This window comes from Centroberyx affinis, unplaced genomic scaffold (assembly GCF_046629955.1).
Source record: "Centroberyx affinis isolate AG114_WGS23_722 - 3 ecotype Tasmania unplaced genomic scaffold, CSIRO-AGI_Caff_v1 ptg005190l_1, whole genome shotgun sequence".
NCBI classification, from domain to species: domain Eukaryota; kingdom Metazoa; phylum Chordata; class Actinopteri; order Beryciformes; family Berycidae; genus Centroberyx; species Centroberyx affinis.
In genome coordinates this window covers 54,799-77,500 of record NW_027282581.1, presented here as the reverse complement: position 1 = coordinate 77,500, position 22,702 = coordinate 54,799, and the positions used below count along the sequence as shown (strand labels likewise).

The window sequence follows — 22,702 nt, the reverse complement described above, 5'->3', positions numbered from 1 at the left end:
TTTCTGCCATGGACATTTCTGGTACCAAGAAGCGCTCCTTATCCTTGGGCTTTTTTTTTAAAATTAAAGCCTGTCTGTAAAAAATGTAGTAAGATTCCCAAGCAGGATGCTGTAAAGTTTCGAGACCCAGATGCAGCCAGAGCAGAGCTTCAGGATCTCAGGCTGCTGCTCTCCTTTGCCCTGGTCTGTTTGAGTCAGCTCCATGGCTTACTATGCGCTAATCCCCTCACTAGACTCTTAGTCATATAAAGTGAAGTGTCATTCACAGTGAGGAGGAAATGCAGGATCACACATTGCATATCCAAACCATTTCCTCGGGGTCAAATATCACAGTAGAAAGAAGCCAGTAGTACAGTCTGTGTTCAGTTCCTAAAGCTGCCCTCCTGCTCCTCAGGCATATGAAATACTACAGCGAGGCAGCGGCTGCCTCCAACATCTCTGTGACCGAACATGAAGCGACCTTTGACCCCGAGGCCAGCTGGCTGAAGTTCCACCTGGGGATAAACCGCTACGCTCTGTACGCTCGCGATGACCCCTCTATCCCGCAGCTGCTGCAGGACATGCAGGCTCTGACGGTCATCAGCTCAGGTACTGGAGGGAGGGATGGAGGGATGGATGGATTTTACTGATGAGGATAAACATGTTGGAAGCGAGTCTTCTATCGGCTCTTCACTTCATCTGCCATTGCGAGGAAACTCTGAAATCTTCAGCTTAAAAAACTGTGCTTTAGGGCACAAAACAGGAAGAGCTGTTTTGTGCCGTAAAGCAATCTCCTTTTGTGTCGTAAAGTAATCCAGCAGATTTCCTGCAATATCCTGCTATAATATACTGCTAATCTCCTCGCCGATGGCCTCATGTCTCAAAATGAATGTGGTAATGATTTATTGATGTAAAAATGCTACATGCTACAGCTAAATGATCAGCTAACATATGTTTATCTCGTGCAGATTACACTCAGGATGAGAAGGCCCTAAAAGGAGCATGTGACTGCACCCAAGGTATGATCAATTCACCACTGACTTCAAAGACATTTCTATATTTGTCAGACTTGTCTGTGTTCCAAGGTGTCTGGGTTTTGATGTCATTTGTGTTGTATCTCATGTTGTAATGTATGTTGTGCTCTAGTGACAATTTCGTGTAACAGCACTAATACTGGAATGAGCGCTGGAGTTAACATCTTTCTGACTGGCCCCTTTGTTTTTCTCTTCTCTCTCTGTCTCTCTCTCTCTCTCTCTCCCTCTCTCTCTCTCTCTCTCTCTGCGGTGCTTGGTGGTACTGTCAGAGACAAACACCCTGCTGCGTTTGTGATAGGAGGGATTTTGTTGTCATTTGGCTCCAAAATCCCATATATTACCATGATTGTGATTTGTCTTTCTGTATAAGACACAGCTCTGGGGCAAAAAGCGGGGGCTTGTTTATGTTCAAAGGGAGAGCTGTTAATTAAATGTTTGATCTCTTCGTGCTCTGAGGGGAGCCGGCGCTTCCAGGCTCCAACCTACACAGCAGCACCCACCCACACAGCATCTCATACCTCCCGGCAGCACACAAATCAAAGCCACACACGTATGGATGGATAACTGGGGAAGTTTCTACCAAAAAACGATGTACCTTATTACTTTTCAATAGAAGTTATAGCAATAATTACCAGAGATAGTGTTTATTTTACTGTGATTATTGGAACAACGGTGATGCAGCATTGAAATACTAAAGGGTGATTTGGCTTTCATACAACTGTTACCAATGCTTGAGTACCGACTGAAAAGGTTTTTTCAAAGTAGCATACATACATTCGAAAAGAAACCACAAGAAAACAGACTGCTGACTACCTCCCTGGTTACCATAACAGTTGGCATAGCAACCAACAAAGCATGGGTAGCCGTTAACTACTTACTGTATATGTGTCATAAGCAGACTTTGAATGGGTGCCGTGTGGGTGCCCGGCATCCATGACCAACAATGTAGAGAATCCCTTGGAATGCAGTAATATTGGTAAAAATGACTCATAAGTTGAATAAGCTTATCATTCATTATGAACAATCACAGACTATTTTCCCTTGCTGATTCACTCTCATAACCTTTATCAACACAGTTATTGACACATTTGCAAAGATGAAATCTAGAGGAATTTATTTGTTTGGTGCAATATGACAGATTTATAAAAAAGAATGTTGTTGCTTACTGTGAAATGGTCAATAAAACCACCAAATTTCAGCTAACAGGTCACTGGGACTGTAGCATAATAGTATTTTTGCCCTTTCAGACCTGTAACATGGTTGAGGAGACAGAAATCACAGCTATAGCTTGCACTCATATACATGAAAGGCAAGCTCTGCCCCTGATATGTGTATATAATATGTGGATATAATGTTCAAGTATAAATATGAATCTAAAAGTACATTTGCATTGCTTTTGAAAATAAATACATTTTATTACATATTTATTCATTACAATAATGGCATAATATAACTTACTGTTAAATTGTATACTTCGCACATACTTCTCGATCCCATACTTCATATTTCTCAATCCCAGGAACCTGTAGACGTTATATTCCACATTTTTGTTCTGTCCTCACCACTCTCCCTCCACAGTAAACTGGCTGACCACACAAACATCACACACTGCCAAGAAGAAATGCAAAAAAACAATCTGCGTCCCTCCTTCTTGCATTTAACCTCACAAGACTTTCTCATTATTTCAATAAGCAGAGAAGCAACAATGTGCCTCGGCTTCAAAGGACGTTTGTGCCAAGTTTGGCTCTCTTTGATTCATTTCCCGAAGAACTATAGTCATGATTGTAAACTATTAATACCCTGGAGTTTCACAGAGCGCAGCAGGGGAGGCGTGTGTGTGGTTAGTCTGGCCTACTGCTGTGACATAACATGAAGCCAGACAGAGAGAAGGGAACGCCAGTCGCTGAGAGCAGAGCCCGAGATGTGTGACCAACCCCTAATTATCTTATCACTGGGAACAGGGCCCCGGGGCAGATGTAGAGAAAACATTCGGCGGCTCGAAAACAAGCCTCCAGGGCTTAAGTTGCAAAACAAATGCTGGCTCAATTACCTGATGTCTAGCTTTTACTTTTGTCAAAGCTATTTCACTTGCTTTGCTTTTTTCCAGGCAGCGTTCAAGGCGGACTCAAAGCGAATGTGGGAGTACAAGTTAGATATCAGCTCACAAGTCGGACAGTCTAGATATTATTTCAGTGAATTCTGGTGCGATGTAGAGTTGGTTGGCCTGTATTTGAGCTGATGTGTGAGCTGACATGGTTGACCAATCGTCTCTCTCTCTCTCTCTCTCTCTCTCCCCCTCTGTGCTGTTCTCCAGTGGTGAAGCCCAGTGGACACCACCTGAAACTGGCTCTGAAGATGCAGAACTTCGGCAAGGCCATGTTCAAGCCCATGAGGTGAGGACTGAATCCACATCAGTCGAGTCTCGGGTCTTCATTACACACTGTCAGTGATGCTTATGTGGTTTCTGATGGGTAAAGCAAAGCACTAACACTGTCAGTTAGAGGTTTGTAAACCACTGTGGACACCAGTACAAAAAATGAATGCACTCATGGTACTGTAATGCATTTTTAATATAGGTGTCAATCAAATGTTATGTTACATTACATTACATTACGTTATCATAGGTCATGTCATATGTTATGTTATGTTATGTTATGTTATATGTTATGTTATGTTATATGTTATGTTATGTTATGTTATGTTATGTTATGTTATGTTATGTTATGTGTTATGTTATCCCAACTTACATTATCTTATCTTATGTACCATGTTGTCACGTCATGTTATGTTTCTTAGGTCAAGTCACATGTTATGTCATGTCATGTACCATGTTGTCAGGTTGTGTAACGTCACGTCATCTAGAGTCTTTTCCATTCCAACATTATACTAATCTTTATTATACAACTTTTGATGCACTATCTATATCTGACTACTTAGTGAATTTGTATTTGACTTTCTGCCTATTCTATGTGTGTGTGTGTGTGTGTGTGTGTGTGTGTGTGTGTGTGTGTGTGTGTGTGTATGTGTGCCTGCGTGTGTGTCTCAGGCAGCAGAGGGACCAGGAGACTCCAGAGGACTTCTTCTACTTTGTTGACTTCCAGAGACACAATGCAGAGATCGCTGCCTTCCACCTCGACAGGTGCCTCCTCTCCCTGTTTGCTCATGTTCAGGTTTTGTTTTCCTGTTTTACCGTCGTCTACATCACGCCCGGGGTGTTTCTTTACTGTCTTCTCTGTAAATTTATTCAGCAGCGGTGCTTGGGGGTAATTTTTGTTTTGCTTCCACATCTGTCCCTGTTTTGGTCCCAGTTATGGTTCTGGCGCATACTAATGTGCTTCAAATGTTTCTCTTTGGGCCCTTTATTAAAATGAAAACATTAATAATAATAATAATAATAATAATAACAATAGCCTTTCATACATAAAATGCAGCTCTAAGTGCTTCACAATTTAGCAATAAATTAAAAATGAATAAAAAGACAGACAGTGTAAAAAGAAAAATTACAGATACAATTAAAACAGTTTTAAAAAATGAATAACAAAACAAGCTGATAAAAGTGATAAAGTAGCATAAAACAATTTAATTAAGAAGGAAAAGAAGACAGTACAAATAAAATAAATAAAAGAAAATAATAAATGAAGATAGCAAAGATTTAAAATAATTAAGAATGGAAACAGAGTGCTGCTAGTTACAAGCCAGTAAATTCTAATTCACTGTGTTTTAGAGGAATATTGATTAGTCTATTGATTATAATGTCTGTTATTTTACATTTTTTCCAATCAGTGGCGGCAGCGTTCTTGTTGTGGTAGCTAACCCTAACCCACCACTGATGAATGAATATGAAAGAGTCAGTTTTGATTACGAATGCAATCAGCAATGTTAAAAAAAAAAAACTGCAAATAGGTATGGTTGCAAAACTAACTTTCCTACTTCCAACAAACACCAACCAGCCTCCACAAGGATTGCAACATGTTGCCCAGCCCAGCATTTCAAGCTGATTAGTATAAATACCGTGGTTTATGGACACACACACGCACACTCACACACACTGATGATTGTCTATGTTATTGCACATTAGCTGAGGTGAGGTGATTCACTCTGGAATACAGTCATTTGAGCTAGACGGTATCATTATGAAGCCACACACGATGATAAATTATTGCCTTACGACACGAGACAGAAAACATCAGGAGTGCCACGACAACAACAGTTGGATTCAAACAATCACCATGGCTGCACTCAAACACTTATTATACAGTATAGTATCTCTTCAATTTCAGTGATCATATGCTGCATCTCTATATACACTACCAGTCAACAGTTTGGACACACCTGATTCAATGTACTATGTTTTTCATTATCTTAAAGCCATTTTGAGCTAAAGGCTTACACTTAAATGCTTGAAATGTGCTTATTAGACAAATATATATAGTGAAGTTGATGCCTATGTAAATTTCTAAATTTCTTTCCAAAGCTATCTAAAATATAAGATAGTTTTGATTAACACTTTTTGGTCACTGCATAATGCCATTTGTGTTATTTCATAGTTTTAATGTCTTCACTATTATTCTAAAATGTGGAAAATAGTAAAAATAAAAAAGCAAAAAGTTTCAGCAAACATTCACCAAAGACAAACAAGGCAGATGAACCATCTCTCTGCTATCTATTTTATATCTTTGGAAGTGTGTTGTGTGTGTTGGGTGCCAGGTTCCCTTATCATTATCCCTCACAGTCAGCAGTTGGGGAATGCCAGCAATTTGACAGACAGCCATTGAAAGGCACACACTGATTATAGTTTGATTACTGTTATTGAGACATGACTGGAGTATGGCCCTCGGGGAGCTGTGGGCTCTTGATACTGTATATCAATGCCTGCTGAATTACAGAGAGCAGAAACTGTGAATGGGGGTTATTCATTGATAAGAATCAGTGAAAATGAATTATGGGCCTTTGTGAAATGAGGTAAGGAGATAAAGATGTAAAGAGGATCACCGTCTTTGGAGGGTTCAAGTGGGTTTTACATTTGCATAATAGGAATGGGAGTGTGAATTGAACCGACTGTGTGTGTGTGTGTGAGAGAGAGAGAGAGATAGGGAAAGGAGACAGACAGATCCCTTTATTAGAAAGAGAGTGTTAAAGGTTTTTTTCTCACCTGTTTTTTAGGGTCCTGGATTTCCGGAGGGTGCCGCCGGTGGTGGGCCGGCTGGTGAACGTCACAGGGGAAGTCCTCCAAGTCACCCACAACGAGGACCTGCGCAGCGTCTTCTTCACCTCGCCTGGTAACACACCATGTTGCCTATACAGCTTGTCAGAGGTGCAAGTGTTGGCTAATGTGACTGTTGTGCAACTAGGGTTTGACTAATATTTTTGTATTGAAGCTGCTGACAGCTGAGAGTTTGTGCAGATATTCAATTTCTTTGAATTTGACCATTTCTGTGCCAAAAAATGACAAATATTCAGTGATGTTATTCTTGGCAGGGGAAAATCTTCTGAAACAGCATTCAGACCATGGGACACTAAAACTCCATTGAAACTAACTAACTCCCCATTGAGACTAAATTAGTAGAGTTAGAAGCAGGGTGACCCACCTATTCAATGGTAGAGGAAAATCTGGAATACATTAATGTCTTCAAATGAAGAATTAATTCATAAAAATAAACAGTATTGAATGCTATTGAACACTGCAAAGAAAATAAAATGTCATTGCAGGTTTTACAGATTTTTTATGTAGTTGTGGTCAGGCAGGAGCCTCTATCATATTGGAGATATGACTGGCCGATATCAGATATTTAATAAAACCCCAATATCGGCCCGATATATTGCAAACAGATATGTCGGTCTAACGTTACCCTAAGCATAAGCATGGTGTATTTTGGGTGGGTTTGACAGGGTTTCCGTTGTGGCAACAGAACAACTAGCTAGAGGGAAACACAAAGCTGATCAAAAGGCATGTAATTGTAACTGAACGGTGTGCTCATTTGTATTCTGCCATTTTGCTCTCCTTCCCAACAGCGAACAACACATGTTTCTTTGCCAAGTGCCTGTATGTGTGTAAGACAGAGTACGCGGTGTGCGGCAGCCCGGACCTGCTGGAGGGCTCGCTGTCTGCCTACCTGCCCGGCCTCAGCATCGCTCCCCGCATCTCCATCCCCAACCCCTGGATACGCTCCTACACCTTCACTGGCCGCGAAGAGTAAGACCTCATAGAAATAGAACTGTGGTCCTGTGCAGCTCAGTGGGTAGAGCATGGCACTAATACTGACAGGGAAAAGGGTTCAACTCCCACCTACAGTAAAAATGTATGCAGCCATGGTATCGTTAGGTACTTCAGATAAAAGTGTCCAACAAATTACATAAGCTGAGTTTTAGTTAAAGGTGCAACATGTAGCATTTTTAAACATCAATATATTATTGTCAAATTACTTGTGATGCCTTGGTATAATTACCATAAACAAATTTTGGTAGCCTTGGTAGCTGATTGGTAGCCTCTGTCTCACACCACTGGTATTGTTAGTGCAAGTTTTTCTCAAAATTAAGACCATAAAAACCCTGTTGCTTCCTGTCACAAAAATAATCTTTGCTTCTTCGGTCAAAGGTTTTCTTTTTCTATTTACTGAAGAGGAAAAACATGTTGGAAGTGACTTTTCCATTGGCCTTTCACTTCTTCCACCAACTGCCATTGTGAGAAACTCCATTTGAAAGCTTTAGCTCCGTTTGCTCTGGAAGAACAGCGCCCTCTTCCTGTTTTGTGCCGTAAAGCGATCCACGAAATCCAACCTGGTGGCACACAATGTAAAATGCAGTGCAAAAACTGTGTGTTTACGGTAGATCTCTCAATATTAATCTGGCACTGATTTGTTGATGCTTAAATACTACATGTGGCACCTTTAACACAACATTATAGGGAAATGAAAGGGCAAATACAGACACTTTTTCCCACACTGTTACAAATATCCGGTGAGAAATAACATCCAAACACAGTTAACATCTGACGATTACCGGATTTGGAGTCACTCTCACACGGAGCAGTGACCTCAATCATTCTCCGGTAAAAGAATATTCCCCATAATGCCCTTCTGCCCTCTCTTCTTTCAGCTCTGCTTTACTCTTAACGTCTGAGTCTCTGTTCCTCTGTGTCTGTCTGAAAGGTGGGAGGTGAATCCGTTCTACTGTGATACCATAAAGCAGCTGTATCCCTATAACTCAGGCAACCGGCTCCTCAACATCATAGACATGTCCATCTTCGACTTCCTTATGGGTATTGTATCCCAATACATCATCCACTATTCATATAACCACTGGATTATTTCTCAGAAAGTCTATAATGTTCCTCTGCCCTCTGTTTCAGGCAACATGGACAGACACCACTATGAGATTTTCACCAAATTTGGAGACGATGGATTTCTTCTACACTTTGACAACGCCAGAGGGTGAGAGGAAAAGTCATGGAGCATTTCGTGAAATAATGTTTGCACTTCAGTGTCCTTATCACCTGTGACGTCACTTGTTGTGTTTCAGGTTTGGGAAGCACTCCCAGGACGAGATGTCCATTCTGGCTCCGCTATCTCAGTGCTGCATGTAAGTAGAGTCAGCCTGTCTCTATTTGCTGTTTCTGGGCTATGAGGGGGATACAGCAGAAGGGTTTTATTCCAAAATGCTATATATGTATTTTCTAAAAAAACATGTTACCTGAAATTCATTAATCAGTAATAATATTACCTAATATTTGAAAAAAATAAATGATTCTGTCCTCAAAACATGAACTATTTTATAAGAAAATGTCTTAAAATGACTCCTAACTTCAATACTAACACATAATGCGCTTAAGTTTCATGTCAGAAGTCAATATGGAAGAGTGGGTGTCTTTTTTTTTTTTACATGGTGGATATCTTATTTTGGAACGAAACTCCTCTTTTACAACCAAAATACAAAATATCAGACACCAGATACAAATTCATCATCTCTCCCTGTCTGGTATTTTCATCCCAAATCCTACGTCTCCCTCTTCTTCCCCTCCTACTCCACACTCCCTCTTTCCTTCATCACTCTTTACCTTCCATTCTTCACCCTCCCATCCTCCTCCTCCTCCTCCTCTGTCTCCATCCTGTATTCAACCTTCTCCAGGATCAAGCGCTCCACACTGCTCCGGCTGCAGCTCCTCCTCCAGCCGCGGTACCGGCTCAGCGATGTGATGAGGGAGTCCCTGGAGGGAGACCCCTTACAGCCCGTCCTGACCGAGCCCCACCTGCAGGCGCTGGACCGCAGGCTGCAGAAGGTCCTGCGGGTGGTGCAGCGCTGCGTCCGGAGGCTGGGAGAGGCCGAGGTCGTCACCAAGGACTTCATCAGGTCCACAGCTAAACCTCAGGCCGCCACAGAGAGGAGCAAGGCCAGGTAACGGAGGGCGAGGGGGACGTCGCTCCGTGGCACGGCTCTCTTAGACTTCACGTTGAAGCGCAGGGCAAACGAGGCGTAGATGGTTTGGATTTAAGGAACAAGCCATAAATGGGAGAAGCTGTGAAATCCTCATTGACTCCAGAGGCAGAGGCCCAGCTGTCCACTCTGTGTGTGGAAGGTACAGGAGTCCGCCTGAGAGGGAAGGAAGAAGTGCTGAGTCTCATCTGGACGTTCAGAATGGGAATCACTGCAGGCTTCACCGGGACACAATCTCCTAGTTTCCTCATCTGTCCATTGGATACCAATCACAAAGGGAGCAACGTGTTACTCTGTCACATTCCAGACTCATTTTTCCTTCTTTCTTTCACTGCCATGAATTCCCCCTGGGATGCAGGTTAATTACAGGGTTCCCACTTTGAATGTCTGCATACACCATGAGCCCATACATCAGGATGACTAAAGGTTCCCGCAAATTAAATGTACCACTTTTTAAGACCTTTTTTAATAACAAGTTAAATTTAAGACCAATTTCACCCCTCAAATTAGCCTGAAGAGTAAAAACAAAGCAGTAGCAGTATCAAACAATACCAAAGATTTCTCACTATTGGACCTAGAAACACCAACATTTAAAACTCAGTTTAAATGATGTAACACCTTTCAAGGCATTGAATTCAGATAACTTAAAACATTTTAAGACTGTTAAAGCCCTGCAGACACCCTGACACATGCCATAGATGCTCTCTCTCCCTCTCACACACCGAAATCAGCAATGGACTTGACATTCACAGCATTGAAGAAGAGAGCGATATTGAGCACAAAGCACTGGATAAGTTGTTTGGGTCTTATCAAATGAATGGTGGTAAATATTGTGACTGTGGCATCAAGACGTTTGTGTGTGTGTGTGTGTGTATGTGTGTGAGGTGTCTCCCCAGTGAAAAGTGCTACCTATTAAACAGTCATTTAAGTTGCTCCAGCCCATTTTCCAGACTTGTAATCCTTGTCTGCCTCATCAAAGCCTTTAAATGGCTTTACAACATCGACCGAGCTGAAACAGGCTGAGACAGAGACACGGCTAACCTGAAACTATTGCATGGCATGTGTCATATCATAACACCTCAAGACATTTTTTCCAATAATTCTGAGGCAAACCAACTCTCCTCTGTCAAATCTGTAAAATGCATGATCATCTTCCTCGGAGTTCAGGACATGTCTGGGCTTCGGCTCGTGTGTCGTTTTCATCGTTCTTAATGCTGGTGCCTACAAAACCTTAACAGATCCTGGGTCTCTGTGAGATGTGAAGCAAGACAAATGACCACAACTATTTTAAAGAGATCCCGGAGTTAGTGAATCGTGCCAAATGAAGTTGGGCTGACAAAGCAGGCAGGGAGGCTGATAAGCAGCACATTTTATAAGGTGTCAGCAGGAATAAAGCGTCTGATCTTTTAAATACCAACAAAGGGGTGGAGGGAGGTGGTGGGGTGGTTCCTTCAAAACTCTGCCTCATCATTAAAGGTGCTTTCTACCACAGGTAAAACCAATCAGGCCACAGCATTCATACTGAAAGCTACAGGAATGAAAATATCAAACACCTCCGACATGAGGGGCAGGAGATTGGGAAACCAACTAGAGAGTAATTTGCTTTTTACATTTCCAGCTCTGCGACTGCAAATAACCAACAGCAACGCCAGAGCCAACTGTAATTGTTAATAATAAAAAGGTCAAAACTTATACTCATAATTTGAAAATATCACTCGACGGAAAAATGACCTAAGCTGTATAAAGTCATAAAAACCTTGTTAAAGGAAAAACTGAGTGATGTATATTAACTGGACAAAGAATATTTTCTATAATAAATGTTTGTTCAGAATACAGAGGAAAAGAATGATACATCAGCTTTATGTTTAGATTGTGGTTATAGTTTAAAATATGAATTTGATGATTGTTTTGGTACAAGAAGAACAAGTCCAGCAACATGAGAAGAAGGGTATCCTTGTTTTGCCTTAATGGAAACCAGGCTTCTCTGCACTTACAGCAGCTCCATATCTCCCCCTGGTGTACAGATGTCATGTTACACCTTCACTAAATATTAACATGTTCAAAAACATTGGCTCCCAAACTGTTTTTCACCTTCAGGGCCCATTTAAACCACCTGATAAATCTGCTCCCTCTCCACCCAGTGTCAGTGAAGTTAATGTGTCTTTCAAACACATTCCACACCATTTAAGCCACAAGGAAAACCAAGTACAAGTCAAATTACACTAATATGGCTGTAATTACATTATTTGGAGCCCCATCAGGAGCGTCCTGAACTCCAGCCAAGAAAGCCACCGCTGTAGGATTGCAGTCAAAGCTGCAGCACAAGACTCGAAAAGGACCGAGACCAAGACAAAACTCAATTCTTTTTACTTTTTATTGCTTAAACTGCCATCTGGAACAATCTATACCAAAAGGATAAACGTCTTTGCACATACAGGAGGTCAAACTGAATACAGGGTAGAATAGAAAAAGAATGGTCCTCTGATAACCTGCAGCTCTCTCCGCTGCAGGCCTAACAAACTTGCTGAAGTTCGGGCTAGCAGGAGTGACTGACTACTACTGTAAGCCCAGGTTAGGTAAGCTAAGGCAAACCGGGACGATTGCAGTGTGACTAAAAATGTTTGGACTAAAACTAATGGTGACGATGCTGCTCCTATTTACATGAAAACAACATGTTGACAAAAGTGAGTCAAACCCTTTGTCCCTAACGGAGTCATTTCCTGTAGATGAGGATAAAGAGGATGTGATGTCATACACAAGGAAGCTGATGACACAAATCCAAATGTAACCAAATCAACAAGGAATTCCTGAGGGTTAGGGGAACAGAGGAGGATGGTCGATTTAACTGTAAAGAAAAATATAACGGTGTCCGTTAACAAATACACTCATCACTCTAAGCTCACTATCCTGCCAAAATCAAATCTTTTTGGACATACAATCACTCAATCCATCAATCAATCAATCAATCAATCAATCAATCAATCAATAATCAATTGAATCATCCATTCTGTTCATACAAGATCTCAGAATGGAGACATACTGTAACAGAAAATGAAAGAAAAAACAGCTTTGAAATAGATAAACATGACTGGTTCTAGGTAATTTCTGGGAACAAGCAGTGAGGCAGGAATGAAGAGTTAGGCCTATAATCCAGAAGCCGAGTTGGTAAAGATCAAAACAGAACAAAGAAAAAAAAGAAAAAAAAAAAAGAAGACAGAATTACATTTTATGCCATCTAAATAGTCATCAAGCAGTTAAGCTAGGGATTAACTAACCAAATATTTGACAAAGATCCTGCTTCTGCACGTCGCTGCAGGGCAAGTTTTTAATACACGCTTCCATTCATACCAGATCACTGGGTGCCTAAAACATTATGCCAAGTAAGCATAGAGAACAGATCACAAGCTACTCTGATGAAAAGACAAGTCACCTTTTCAATAGGCATAAGCAATGACACTAGCTTTTTTTTTAAATAAATATCCGCTCACTCTCTGCCTGGTAAATGCCTCTCTCTCGTCTTCCGGTCGGTTTACCGCTGGATTCTGCCGGCTTTACTGATACATAAATACTTCGAGGCCCTGAATCCATAAAACCAACTTTTTTTTTTTCAAGACTTCATTTTAATAACTTGTAACTTACCCATTTGACCTACTTTAAAAAAAAAAAAAAAAAGAAAAAAAAAAAGATTTTAACCCATGACGTTTTACACAATACAATTACATACTGTTTTGTCGGTTGACAAGAAGAAGCATTTATTTACTTTGTGGCACTGGACACCTAAAATAGAATTTATGGAAAAATAAGTGTTTACAAAAGACAGTTAAACATATTTTTTTTAAGATCACCATCACTCCAAACCATAGCCAAAACATTAGCTCATCATTTAGTCAATGATGATAATAATATAACTATGATAATTTTAACTATACTATAATAACATTTTTGATTACAAACCATAGCAGAAGAGTGACGAAGTTATTTGGTGTATACTGAAAAATTCTGAATACTGAAATACACTTAATACTCCTATGTTTTTTGATTTTTTTTTTTCTTCTCAGAGTAGTCAAGGCAGTTCTTGTATGGTCGTTCTACCAATTAGAGGACAATGTGGTGACAACTAATTCCCGTTTTGAGCTCCAAACAGATTGGAACAGCACACGCGCTGTATTTCCACGGCTATGCATCTTTGCGTTGTGACGATAATCAACATTTGGCACTAGCCTGGTAGCTGTACAATGAAATAAAAACCTTTATGTTGTACAGCCTCGCTCAAACTAGGAAAAACAGATTCATCATCGATTCGTCAGACCAATCAAAGGTAACCAAAAATGATAAATGGAGTACAACCATTGTTTATCACATCTTAAACCTATAAATGGTTGACAAAATTAGATGCAATCATATGCTTCCTGCCTTCTACAGTATCTAGGTTCTGCTCTACATTATATATCTAATCTAGCTATCTGATGTCTCAACGGGAAACTCTTAGACAGGAAAGAAGCGGTCCTCTTTTGAGTCAATCTATAACATAAATCTGGAACAAGAGCGCCAACTTCGCCGCGTTAAGTTTGATTGTCCTATCTCATCAGTCGGAGACCCTAACGTCTGTCAGATCTCCTAACGATCCTGCTTTGCGTTTAAAGTCGAGTCTGAAAGGAAAGCGTAAATCAGCAAATACATTTATGACGTACATGTGATGTAACTGTGCCTATAAGGTAGCGTACAGCAGCTGGTACAAGCGCTGGTGAATGGCTAAAAGTCACCTCTGCGTGACTGGTTGTAACAATAAAATGAATGTGTGTGTAAAACAAAAAAGGGGGGGAAAAAAAGCGAACATAAGTAAGAAGAAAGTGACATAAAGCAAATTGCATTGGTGGACCCTGGGTCTAAAAGGGGGAAAGGGGGTTATGGGGAAAAGGGTGGAGGGTCAGGGTGGGTGCGGAGAGACGCCCCTTCAGACAGACAGCGAGACGAAGCTGTTGTACTGTTGGATGTTGCGTTTGAGAATGTCCGAACAGGGACCCAGGACGCGCTCGAAGCGAGGCCGGTCGAGCTTCACACACTTCAGGGGGCCGCGGGCGACCACAGTGGCCGCGCGGGGGCGGTTCATCAGCAGGGCGATCTCACCTGGAGGACACACACACACACACACACACACACCTCATGGTTCAAAATCTCAAAAATCCTAAAATGTCTTAGATGCAGGATACAGACAAAGCAATTGAATGAAAGATATTTTGAGTGCAGTGCACTAAAAAAAGAAAGCCTTTGACAGTCCCTCCAGGAATTGGCAATTTTGGGATACCAATAATTAATGCAAATTCAAGCAATCCTCACAACACTTGTGAGAACCTGCAATTTTGCAAACTTACTGCAATTTTTACGCATGAAATGGCCAGATCAACAGAGGTTATAATTTTGGTCAATCATCACACTTCTTTGTATGAAATAGTCCAATCAACATCGGTGCTTTTTCTTAATCACAGGAAACTATTATAAAGTAGGTTTTTTGGCATTTTTTGCCATTTCTCTCATCTCTCTTTAATGCTACTTTGCTACCATTTTTTCTTTGACTTCCAATTTTTACCATTTCCTACTGCAAATAAAAAAAACCCACCTAAAACAAAACAAATTTCAACACAATTTCTGACGAAAGCACTGGACAATCATGCCTTTTTGGTTGCAATAAAAAATAATATTAATAACTGATTGATAATTGATAATTTTTTTATTCTTACCAAAGTAATCAGATGGTCCTAACCTCCCCACTTCCACAAACTCCTCATTCTCTGAGCGACGCTGCAACACAGCTGCAGAACCCTGAGGAACACACACACACACACACACACACACACACACACACACACACACACACACACACACACACACACACACACACACACACACACACACACACACACACACACACACACACACACACACACACACACACACACACACACACACACACACACACACACACACACACACACACACACACACACATAGCCTCTTTCAGTACAACATTCAACATTAGCTCTAGATCAACTAGCTTTATCCTGCTCATCTCCAATCTGTAATTTTGTGTGTGCAGCTATTGGATGAAAACCTATCATACAAGTTTTTTGAGGAATCAGTAAAAAAGTAGAGACATTTATTGATTGACTAAAATGCATTTTTGATATTACCAAGCAGATTTTGGATAGATTTCAGGAGCCCTAGGGTCATCAAATTCAATAGCATATTAAAGAATTTTGGTTCAATCAATCAATCAATGTCAGTCAATAAAATCCATACATATTATATTGAAATGACCAGGTTTTCATGCAAAAGCAGCAATGTACTGAAACCAGCATTATCGTGACTAGCATTGTCAAAATAACTGAAATTTTACTACCATTTCAATAACGTTGATACTAAAGATTCAAGATAGAGATTAAATTAGATATTTCATTTTATGAACTTTAACCAAATGTGTTCTGTAAGCTGAAATTGCATTTCAACATCACCACCAGGCGGTGGATGGATTGAAACAGGTAAAAGAAGAAGAAGAAGAAGAAGAAGAAGAAGAAGAAGAAGAAGAAGAAGAAGAAGAAGAAGAAGAAGAAGAAGAAGAAGAAGGATTGGAGCAAACAGAGTCACAGTCTGACTCTTGACTGCAGCAGTCAGCCCAAAATTCAACAGAATCAAACAGCAGAAAACATGAAAGTGTCAAACAAAAATAAGTAGTTATCAAAACATCTCACTGATTTTCAGACATCATCGCAGTTATTTTGTTATTTGTTGTCATATATTGAATATATATTAAGTTATTTACAATATTCATATTCATGCTGAATTTATGGTCCTTTCCATGGTGCTTTTGGTTAAAATAAAGCAGAATGGTTGTTCTGTGACATCGCTTGATGGTTTTTCTTGTTTGCTGTGGTATTGTAGCAGTATCATATTTTTAGACATTAAACTTAGCATTGGTATCAAAGTCAAAATTCTGGTATCGTGACACCACTAGTATGTGTGCTTGTGTATGTGAGTGTGTGAGTGTTTACCTCCAGGATGATGAAGAACTCATCTCCAGGCTCCCCCTGCACCACAATCTTCTGTCCATCCTCAAACTGGACCGGCTCCAAGGCGTCAGCCACTGTCAGACGCTCCCACTTGTCGAGAGACTCTGGAGGGGGGGGGGGAGGGGGGGGGGACACAGAAAACAACTCAAGTTGAAATGACAGACAAACCTGCAAACATGTCTGTTACTTGGTTGAACATGTTTCTTGGTTTTGTTTCTCTTTTCTGTTTCTAGGTGAGATGTTATTATATCCCCCTTAGGTGTTTTGTTTTTATCTCAACAGCACAATTAACTAAGGTGTTTCTCTTCTTCTTGTGTATTTTTTTTTATTATTGTATCTTACTATTTTTCATGGGGAGGATGAGGGTGAGCTGAGAGAGAGGATGGGACAGTAGGAAATGTAGGGAAAGCTGATGTATGCTGTTGTTATGTCTGTAAAATTACACTTCAAAACTAATTATATTATTGATAAAAAAGGCCAAAGTTTTTTTCCTTGAGCCTTTTCAGCAAAACAAAGGCAGTGAGGAATGTGGGACACAAAGAACAGAGGAATAGCTACAACTCAGATAAAAACTAAGATCCAAAAACATTAACTCACTTACCTAAGATGGACACTTTCCTGAGGAACTCCTCATACATCTTCCTCTTTCTCAAGGTGCTTCCCTGCAGACAAAGACATTTGTTTTGGTTCTATAAAATAACATGGAACTAAACACAGTGAAGAATCCCACTGCAGGCCTAGAAGTTTGAGCATGAGAGCTGTGCCACCCCATGGCAGTGGATTAGATTAGATTAAATCAAACTTGGATGATCCCTGTGGGGAAATTAGGTCATTGCACCAGCAAAGGATAGGATATAGCAATGGCTAGGATATAAAAACATTACACGGCAATAATTATAACCAACAAAACATACTGAGAGTAAAAAGAAAATACATGAATTTACAGTATGTGAAAATATGAAAAATGAGGAATTTACAGCATACATATAAAATCATACATTTTCATATTTTAAAACGTTAGAAAACTTGATCTCAACATCACTTTTCAGCCCTGGTCTTGCTCTGCATTACACACACACACACACACACACACACACACACACACACACACACACACACACACACACACACACACACACAGGTATTGTGAAGTGTCTCCTCACCATGAGTATTCTCCTGTAGCTGTCTCTGTCGATGCCCCACAGCTTGACGTTGGTCTTGGCTCTGACGGTGGCGGCCCTCGGAGTGCCGTAGATCAGGGCCAGCTCTCCGAAGCTGCCTCCCTCCCCGATGCTGGTCACCCAGTCGTTGTTCACGTACACCTGTCAGAGGCAGGTAGATCGGCGGGGTAAAAACAAAGGTATCAGGGACTGCAACAGTGATGAAAGTGATATTTCAAAGTACTTTTGGTATAAAAGGCCTTACAGATAAAACCATTAGAACTGCAATGAGAGAGAGGAATAGAATTGCCTTTGGGGAGAAAGAGAGAGAGCTATAGATAGAGAGAAAGACTCCCTTTATACCTGGAATTAACATGCGTTATGCAAACTATTTGGATAGAGCAAGAACACATGAAAATCCAGCTGTAAATCCACCCAAAACGCATTGAAGATCAAATCACTGAAACCATCTCCAGAGGTGGCCAGAGACATATTTGGCCACATTAAGTGAAATACAATTCATCTCCAATCAACATACAGCAACTATGTAAACAGAAAAACTTTCATGTGCGGATCCAACCAGGAAGCTAATAAAATAAAACACGTGGCAGACAGCTTGAATAGTAAAATAATGTATGTTATGTATATATTAAGGGAGATGAGGTGTTTACTGTCAATTTTAAAGGACGTAAAGAGGAAGTGACAAGTGCAACAACTTGCGTTTTGTCAAGTAAAGAGAAATCAGATTTCTCATCCTGGTACAAGGTGCATGTTAATGCCAGATGTAAAGGGGACTACAGAGATAGCTAGATAGACAAATAGATAATGAATAAATTTGATGTGACAACAAGGAATTCTATAAAAAGCTCTTAGTACTTCAATAGCTTTATATCGAGCTAGTACATTACTTCCTAAAATACATGATGAGGGTCAGATACTCACATCCATCTCCCCTTGGTCAATGACATAGAAATTGTCACCTTCGTCACCTGGGTGCATAAAATGATATTGTTAATATCACAGTCACACTAACAGATGGTTTGATCCACTTTAACTTTTGTTAAACTGAACATATACTGTAGAAAAGACGAGATCCTACCCTGCAGAATAACTGTTTCCCCAGCAATGTAGGTAACTGGAAACATTGCATCAAATATGTCACTGGAAAAGAACAGATTTGTGTGTTAATCAGCTGTATACAGACTCACAAATATCCAAACTTCATTTTTAAAAGACCTCTGAAAAACAAACACTGTTTAAGATAGGTACCTCCTCTCGTTGTCGTCAAGATGTGAGAAGAGCACATTCTTTTCAATAGCTTTGGCCAAGGCTGCCATCGTCTTGTAGTCTTTAGGAATGACCTTGGAAAACAACACAGACATGTTGCATGTTAGGATATTTTGACTTTGTGCTTAGCTTTGTGTAGCACAAGAGTTTCAGCCCAATGTAGGCTAAGGAAACACTGATTACATATCACTGTGGATATAACAGTGAGTGTTGTAGGTCTGTTTTGTTGACACTGCCACAGCGTGTTTGCTGTGGGGTGCGTGTGTGAGTGTCCCTATCTTTCTTTTTTTTTTTATTTTTATTGCCATTCATTGATATTGACTTAAGTAAATCCTTCACTTGCATCCATTTTGTTTTTATTGTTAAAGTGCAAAGATCAATGTGAAAATAAACAAAAAAATACATAAAAAAGCAAAGAAAGGAAAAACAAAACTAAAAAATAATTTTAAAAAAATAATAATGATAGACATATGAAAACATCTTAAAAAACTGTCCCTCTGAAGGCAGGGAAATATCTACCTTTCTGACATAAGAGGCTGCGTCCTCCTCTGTATAAACCTCTGCGCTGAAGGCTCCTCTCCGCCGGCGACCCTTCACCACAGGGTTCATGGGGGGAGACACCTCCTCATCACGTGAGTCTGAACGGGAACTGCTGGCCTTCTGCTGGTTCTGAATCTGCTTGGCCTCCTCCTGGAAAGAGAGGGGGGGGGAAAGAGGCACCTTCAGCCAACAGAGCTGCTACAATCATCAATTACATTACAAGTACATTTATTGATTGTGCATATTCATAGTCAATGCAGTGTTTTCTTCTGAACATGGCTGCTGCAAGCCCAAACCCCAAAGTCCAGAAGCTTGTGTAAAGCAAGTGGATACTGTCAACAGAAACCCAATAACATAGTGTTTTGTTTACCGTGCAACGTTTCAACAACATACAGCAACAGCTGAACAGAAAAAAAAAATCCAAGGCGTGCAATTTGATGCACATGACGGTGAAATTCTGGCTATTGCTGCTTCATTACTGCCATTCTCAGATATAATATTGGAAAAGTTATAAGTTAAAGGAGTGCAAATTCTTAAGTGGCAGTCTTTTGTTTTTCAGTGCAGCTCTGAAATCAGCTCTTTGGTCATTGAAAGTGTGCTGCAATAGTTGTGTACGTCTGCTCACTGAAATGTAACATAAATGTAGCTACTACCTAGCGACGGCTGTAATGCTGTATTTTATTGGGATCTGGACTCTGGGATCTGGCAATAACAAGCTGAAATACAGTCAGGTATTACACATGAAAATGTATATAACTAAATGTTTTAATGGATAAAACTTTTAATAAATAAAATGATGAACACATTAATTGATAACAAAATAAATGCTAGTTGCAGCTCTAACAGGGCTGGGGAATTGTAATAGAAACAGAGAGAGCTTCAGGGTAATGACTGAGAAATTGCTTTTTCCATGAGATCCTTTGTGTTGAGGCTCTGTCAAATTGACAAACTGATTTAATCAGGTTGTATTTTGCAAAAGAAATAAAGAAAATATTGCCTAACCATGAGGAAAGAAATAAAAGTTTATGACTGCATGTACTGGCTGGTGTATTAAACAGTAATTGCCTAATGTAATATAATGTAGTGTATAATGATCTGTTTTCTGTCCACCAACCAGTAAAAACAACCAAAAAGCATGTGTGTGCAAATACACACAGAGAAACACACACACACACACCTTCTCCAGCCTCTCGAAGTACTCCCTGAGGAAGGCCATGGGCCGGTCTGGCCTGGAGGTGCACAGCTGGACGATGCAGTCCTTCAGCAGCTGTTGGATGTTGTGTTTCTGCACGTACTGCTCGCACTCCCTCAGGCTCCGCTCTTCCTCGCTGCTCGTACTGCCCGACGCCATGACGACAACCGCAACCCTGCACCGTGACCTCTAACCTCTGGACTGGAGAGAGCAGACCGTAACAGACAGACAGCAGCGTGATTTAAGATGATCAGGGAACAACATGGAACAGAGTAGGTGTGGCTGTGTGTGGCTGTGTGAAATGGACAGAGAGAAAAAAGAGGGAGTGTGAGAAAAATAGAGCCAGAGTGAGAAAGCACAGAGAGACGGGGTGTTGTTTTGTCACTGTGGAGCCTGACTGCTTCTAAGTGGCAGGAGCGAAAACTGGTCATATGATGTGATCACACATTTCTGACTAGACAACAAACCAGGACAAGCACACTGTTTGGCTTGGCTCTATTTACACAAAACAAATTAAGTTTTCAACCAGCCTAAATAAAATTTACAACCACAGAGATAGTAACTGGTTATGCATGCAACCGTACCATACAAATAAGGCCTAATTTTAGGCTAAATGGTGAGATTAAGGCCACTGAATCAAGTCCACATGATATAAACCAAACCATAGAAGTGTATGCATTTCCATGAGGTTGCAACATCTAAAGCTATGATATCGCGGCTGAGCAAAATAGCCTGACAGACCCCAGATCATTTGATTAGCTTCTGTGATACAAGCTACTTTTGACAGCTCAGTGCTCAACTGTGCAGCCTAAAAACAGGAAGGCCTTGAGAGCCCTGCTGTAACTAATACATGCATTTTTAAATGAGTAAATGCCACCCAGTAACAATAAGGTCTACTGAGCAAACAGATAGATCTGCCCTGCGCCTGCAAGTGTATCATGCATGTGCAGCAGTATAATAGGATTCAGATAATTTCTAATCTGACAAGGCCCAGGGGAGATTACCAGCCATGTTATCAAAGATGGGGCTGGCACAACACAGCCTTTATGCAACTACAGTCGTGGTGGAAACTTGGCAGGCCTATCTAAATCTAAATCTACCATAGGGACAACGGAGTGATACATTATACTGTTTTCAGACCAGGTGATGCATATTAAGAATAAAGACCAAAGCCAAGATCTAAAACAACTACTTGATATTTAGGCCCCGCATACACTTGTAAGTTCAGGAAATTATTGTCTCAGAAAAGCTGCTATGCCGTCGGTCTTCCGCTGTTACAAATACCCTAAGTAAGTTAGTGAAAATATGCAATACAAATCCGCCAGTCAGTTACCTCACCTGTCGACTAAGAGCGGGCTGTCAATTCAATTAAAGAAAACACAACGATGCAGAAATGACCTTGCTGAACAAGTGGCGGTGGAGTATGCCGGAAGATGGATAAAAGTAACGCCTCTAAATGAGACTAGTCTACATTTTGTGGTAAACGTTGCTGTGGCTTTTAGAGACAGCAAAGCAACTGTAGTGTCTGTAACAGCCTAGGTCAGGAAGGCTTCATGAGGATACTGATGCAGCCAAGTACAGCAGACCAGAGCTGCTGAGACACCAGCTAGCTTCAACTGCAAACACCAAGAAATATCAAATACAAATGCATAATATAGGTTTTACTCTTTCGCTTAACTATCTTTGACAGACGTTATGTTAAAGAGTGTGTCTAGCTAGTTTGATGCCTAGCTGGCTAGCTTGTGTCAGCTGGCCTGCAAAGGCAAAGCTTTCATCCAATGACGCCATCTTGAGCTCTATCATAAACAAACGCGAGACGGAGGAAACAAAATTCACCTATCCAGAGGTCATATGTTTCACGAACGGAGACAGGCAAATACTTACAAGAAACTATAAATTCCTGCCGAGCCCTTCGATAGCGACTCGGGATGGATGATATTTCCCAAAGTGTACTGTTACCAGATCCTCGCTTCGATTTTTTCCCAAGCCCTGGACCGCTGCCCCACCGGATACGGG

The 22,702-nt window shown here is 40.7% G+C and overlaps 2 protein-coding genes across 2 annotated transcripts in view; one reads left to right on the top strand and one right to left on the bottom strand.

Annotated features, from left to right (window-relative positions):
- Positions 1-11,564, top strand: part of fam20a (FAM20A golgi associated secretory pathway pseudokinase) — a 14,360-nt gene extending 2,796 nt beyond the window's left edge. Inside the window, exons 2-11 of the mRNA XM_071546234.1 lie at positions 395-588; positions 948-998; positions 3,328-3,406; positions 4,060-4,152; positions 6,177-6,292; positions 7,026-7,206; positions 8,162-8,271; positions 8,362-8,443; positions 8,532-8,591; positions 9,138-11,564. Of these exons, the coding sequence (XP_071402335.1) occupies positions 395-588; positions 948-998; positions 3,328-3,406; positions 4,060-4,152; positions 6,177-6,292; positions 7,026-7,206; positions 8,162-8,271; positions 8,362-8,443; positions 8,532-8,591; positions 9,138-9,408 (1,237 nt within the window). The 3' untranslated portion in view covers positions 9,409-11,564. The remainder of the gene's footprint in view (positions 1-394; positions 589-947; positions 999-3,327; positions 3,407-4,059; positions 4,153-6,176; positions 6,293-7,025; positions 7,207-8,161; positions 8,272-8,361; positions 8,444-8,531; positions 8,592-9,137) is intronic.
- A 216-nt stretch (positions 11,565-11,780) lies between these two features.
- On the bottom strand, positions 11,781-22,694 carry LOC139666897 (cAMP-dependent protein kinase type I-alpha regulatory subunit-like). Its single transcript, XM_071546238.1, has 11 exons — positions 22,571-22,694; positions 20,672-20,887; positions 19,474-19,644; positions 18,937-19,028; positions 18,767-18,828; positions 18,610-18,656; positions 17,671-17,829; positions 17,109-17,169; positions 16,490-16,611; positions 15,182-15,263; positions 11,781-14,570 (listed from the first exon to the last, which is right to left on the bottom strand). The coding sequence occupies exons 2-11, from the start codon at positions 20,843-20,845 to the stop codon at positions 14,398-14,400; spliced, it is 1,143 nt and encodes a 380-aa protein (XP_071402339.1). The 5' UTR covers positions 20,846-20,887; positions 22,571-22,694; the 3' UTR covers positions 11,781-14,397.
- Between the last annotated feature and the right edge of the window lie 8 nt (positions 22,695-22,702).

Coding starts and splice junctions, on each gene's coding strand:
- LOC139666897 (XM_071546238.1), bottom strand. CDS start 20,845: ATGGCGTCGGGCAGTACGAGCAGCGAGGAAGAGCGGAGCCTGAGGGAG. Junction 18,657..18,766: donor GGAAACAGTTATTCTGCAGG/GTAGGATCTCGT, acceptor TTATGCACCCAG/GTGACGAAGGTGACAATTTC. Junction 15,264..16,489: donor AGTTCTTCATCATCCTGGAG/GTAAACACTCAC, acceptor TGTGTTCCTCAG/GGTTCTGCAGCTGTGTTGCA.